General features: G+C 39.1%; 1 protein-coding gene across 2 annotated transcripts in view; it reads right to left on the bottom strand.

The window, feature by feature from the left end:
• The window catches only part of LOC116383219 (CUB and sushi domain-containing protein 1), a 280,770-nt gene that overhangs the window by 237,382 nt on the left and 38,666 nt on the right, over positions 1-4,722 (bottom strand). For both annotated transcript variants that reach the window (XM_031846879.1, XM_031846880.1), the window contains exon 2: positions 3,395-3,507. In XM_031846879.1, the coding sequence (XP_031702739.1) occupies positions 3,395-3,507 (113 nt within the window). The remainder of the gene's footprint in view (positions 1-3,394; positions 3,508-4,722) is intronic.

The following is a 4,722-nucleotide window of genomic DNA, read 5'->3' as shown; positions in this document are numbered from 1 at the left end:
CTCTCTCTCTCTCTCTCTCTCTCTCTCTCTCTCTCTCTCTCTCTCTCCAGGGGAAATTAATTGATGATTATCTCGTCTTGCAGAGCTGGTCTGCAAACTTGCTTTTTTTATCAGCAAGGCCTCACTTTCCACCACTTATAGCTTAATTTGACCCAACCTCCCTCTCTCTTTCTTTCTCTCCATCCATCCCTCTCTCAGGCGACTCTTATCAGTTAGCTATGTGTTCAGATGTATAGTTCAATTTGGCTTCCTTTAATAAAAGGAATAGAACAGAGAAAAGATTTGTTAACTGGTTATGTTAACAGAAGGGGGCTTACAGACTAAAGAAGACAGGGCCGAATAGAATATGTGTTAGTGTGAGTATGTTTAAATGAACAGAGGCAGATGAAAGGTGGGGGGGGGGAGAAGAACCAAGGTGTAGGAGTAAAACAGAGAGAAGAGGGATTGTGTAATTATGAATGAATAATAATATTTTCTTCATTGAAAAACTGTCATTTGGCTAAATCAGCTCACAGAGTTCAGTTATGTGATTTCTTCTATTTTGTTCTTTTTTCTTTAATTCCACAGGGACATTTAACTGCAGCATGAAGCCATAACGAGATCAGGGACAGCAGCCGAAACACAAAGACTCAGCCGCTAAAGATAAGCGTCACAGCAAAACATCAACAGTAAGCTAGAAAGAGGTTCTGGTATTTGGGTACGGTTTTAGACTCTAGCAAGATCAGAGAAACTGTCTTTAAGGTCATTATCAAAAACACTAAAAAAACAGATTTCTTTGAATGTAACTTCAAAGTTCACAGGCACCGAAGGGAAGTGTCCGTTTAGTGATTTGTAGACTGTAACGATGTATGACTGAACCCACATGTCCACCTCCTGGACCTGTGGACTGAGCCCTTGTGGACCTTGGTCCTAGACCATGGTGTGTTCACTGTCATCTTGTCAAATCTGCAAGGGAGTTGGGAGGTGGATAAAAATGTACTAAGAGACTTCAGATCTCAAAAGGTTATGAATTCAAGTTCCTGACCCTCTAACCAATACCCAAGTATTCTTATGATCATTCTTAACAGTATTCACATACTGTAAGCCATAAATGCAAACTATGTGAAATGTCTCCTGCTTTACATATCTGAACAGAGATAGAGGTCAAAGAACAAATAAAAGAGCATAAAGGTCAGTATGCACAGTAAAACTTTCCCTCCAGTGAACATGAATACTGCTAAAATTATAATCACATCAAATATTCAACTCAGGATCCTCACATCGTAGGTGGCCCCAATGTTTTTCTGGGAAGGATGAAAAACCTTTGCCTGTTTAACTCTGCAGATTCTAACAAGCTTTCATTATTAGAGCTGAACAACTTAAGCAGTGTTTTTGTTTCACAAGTCCAAAAGTCATACTCTGGGTTGGTATTCGTTAACAGAAATATTTGAGTGTCATCTTTAAAGTTTGGTTGAAGTTGCAATGTCAGAAGCACTCCCTAAAACTTCTCTTAAATTGTCTGGGAATTTGAGATGCACAACTGATTCATATTTGATCACTCAACGTATTATATTACGCATGGAATTACCGTTTCAATGCACAATGACTTTGTGTTGGTAAATCGTTTTAAACGTGCAAAATGGTATGGCATGTGATAAAACACACAAACACACAGAGACATGAATCAATGTTTGAAGTCTGGGACATCAATGTAAGACGAAGCAACACACACAAAAAGACATTAGCAGAAAAACCTGTCACGCATATACATTCACAAACCACATACACATTCACATAAACACACACACACAATCACAATTACTTCTGAGGCAACAAACACACTTAAGGGTCCCCACAGATGTGAAACGGAACAATGGAAAGAAACAAATGAAGACAAAGTACTTCCTGGCACTTCCTGGGAAAAGGTTTAATGGCTGTCAGGTTTCTTTTTAACATACACAAACACACAAATGACACAGCTCCAGGAATATACACACACACAGACTCAATATGCAGTTTGCAGAGATTGATAAAGATAAAACACACTCACACACATCGACACATATACACACAGGGGAGTAAGTGTATATCTGGTCTCTTGCGTTTGTCTTTGATATTTAGAGTTCATGATTCATAGATGAACTGTTATGCAAGCATAATGGAACATACTGTGTGTGTGTGTGAATCTTCAAAAGGTCAGTCTTAGAATGTGTGTCGCTTCCCAACAGGCACGCAGACATGGAGCGGTCTTATACTACGTGCATAACGAACACGCAAGACACACAGCTAAACAACAAAAAGCCAGGAAGTCAACGCTCTGAACACGGATCTCTCAATGTAGAAATAAAAATACAATACACGTGTATACACATATATATGTTACGGTAGTCCCAAATGATCTAACAGTTATTCTCATATATCAGAAGTAGGCTTAGTTACAAGTGTTTTTATTAGTTTTTAATGTTTTGATGTCATTTATTATCATGCTGCAGCACGCATCTGCTCTGCTCTCTCTGTCAGGTTGAGCTCCTCTAACTACACACACGCAGACGCAAACACACACACATAGACACAAGCACACACACGCACAAAGCGCAAGCAGAAAGGCCGCTGTGGTGAAGTGAACCAGGTGAAGTGAAGAATACTCGAGTTGACGGCAATATAGGCTTGTTACTGGATGTGGAAAAAAATAGTTGCGAGTAAAACGCCAATACTTTATCAATACATATGTGAACATGTAAACAATCCATCCATCCCCGCTATGTTTACCCGAGCACAGCAAGCACGATGCACGATGTAAGCTCTTTGTTATGCAAACTCCTCTGCTGGCTGAGACAAAGCAGCCAGACGGAGAGAGAAAAGACATGAGGAATGACCGATTGTGACGGATGTCTGTGTTCTTCATTTTTTATAAACTTCACTCATAAGGGTTATTAATATTAACAGTTTACATTTGTGTCCAGTGAGATATTGTGACTTTATATAGTGACTTTATAGTTGCTCTATAAGCAATATTTATATCTATTTTAAATATGAATTCCAATCCTGTTCTGAATGTATTTGTTTTTTTAATTATATATATGTAATTATTTAGTCATGTAGAAAAGCAAAGTATTGATAAGAGTAGCTAGTTGTACTGAAATCCTAATGATAACTCTCCCTAGCTGAAGGCCACCGTAGTTCTCCAACATGCTTGGAAAGGGAGGCATAAGCTGAGGGGTGTTTAGATGGTTGTAATCTGCAACCAACCACTAGATGCCGCTAAATCTTAAACACTGGGCCTTTAATGTACTCCTTAAAGCTCACCGTTATATACAAACTTGCACCTTGCAAGACATCACTACTAACTCAGAAAGTGTCTGTGCATCATGGCCGGCACTCAAACATCACTATGTGCATTCACACATTGCCTTACCTTCGTATACAGCTTTGAAGCCCTGTGCACTGACAGCAAAGTCTGTGGTAAACCACAAGGCCAATATAGATCCACTGCTGACAAGAGCGGAGGGCAGCATGAATCCTGACAACCTGAAAAAAGAAAAGAAATGTCTCTGAAACACAGCAAGACAGTTGACTTTTGAAACAAACAATAAGGCAGCATCACACATGAAACAGCAAAATACACAAGTATCTGGCAGTAAAATATAATTGTGCTCATTGGAGATGTTGTGGTTAAGACCCACTGCCCTGAAGCCATAGTGATTCCTACTGGCCTGAGATCAGGTCCCTCCAAGACGTTCTACTTTATGTTATCCTGACTCTGCACCACTCTTAGGTCAGCTATCTTCCTCATTGAAGAAAAGGAGTGCAGGGAGTGATTTTCATGTCACTCTCTAAAAATAAACTATTTGAATTTGAAGCGCCACTGAGCTACAGTGCACAAGATCCACTGTTCATAATAACCAACCATGCTGTTAGCACAGACACTCTGAAATACAGAATGAAAATCCCAAATAAAAACATGCTGCAATTGAATTATTTACACTTTAACAGTGAAACTAATGTGATAGGAAAAGTTTGGTGTTGTTTGACCCTGATACAGCAAGGTGACCTCTTGATTACACCGGAGGTTGAGCAGAAACAGCCCCTTGATTTTTAATTGAGAGGTAATGGTTAAACGATTAAGGGAGGAGAAAAGGGAGGACACAACACAGAGCTGAAATTCAAAAAGATGAATAGTGTATTGAATTGCCTACTGTACATAATGAAGCCAGCATAATGTAGATTAAAGTGTTACAACTAACAAACAATACAATGGAGAAACTAATATGTGATATTCATATTATGACTGGAAGTTCTGGTATGGACAATCATCTCCAAGGTTAAGTCAATGTGAGCTAAATAACTGAACTTGCTGCAGAATAGAAATGCATTAGACAGAGATGCAGCTTAAAGCTCCTACAAGGAACATTCATTTTGTGTTCATTTCTGCGGTCTCTGTGGACAGAAACAGTAGTGTATTCCGAGCACCAGATTCCTTTAAAAAAATGTTTTTACTACAACAGGATCTGACAAAAAGCAAAAACTTTGCAAAAAACTAAAATGCAACCCAAACCCAATAAGCTAGCCAGTGGAGTACACTCACACACACTAAAAGGCACAACAGCTATTTAAACAAAGCACAGAGAAGCTGGGATTACAACACACACAGTGTGACTTCCTTTTCTGCTCAGAATGAAGGACTTCAACTATCTTGTGAATTTGAAGGTTAAGTTATCATGTTTCTAGTATGTCTACAGTGTC

This window comes from Anarrhichthys ocellatus, unplaced genomic scaffold, assembly GCF_004355925.1.
Source record: "Anarrhichthys ocellatus isolate YVR2014 unplaced genomic scaffold, GSC_Weel_1.0 scaffold6, whole genome shotgun sequence".
In the NCBI taxonomy this organism is placed as follows: Eukaryota; Metazoa; Chordata; class Actinopteri; order Perciformes; family Anarhichadidae; genus Anarrhichthys; species Anarrhichthys ocellatus.
Note: the sequence above shows the minus strand (reverse complement) of the source record. Positions and strands in the feature narration are given on the sequence as shown.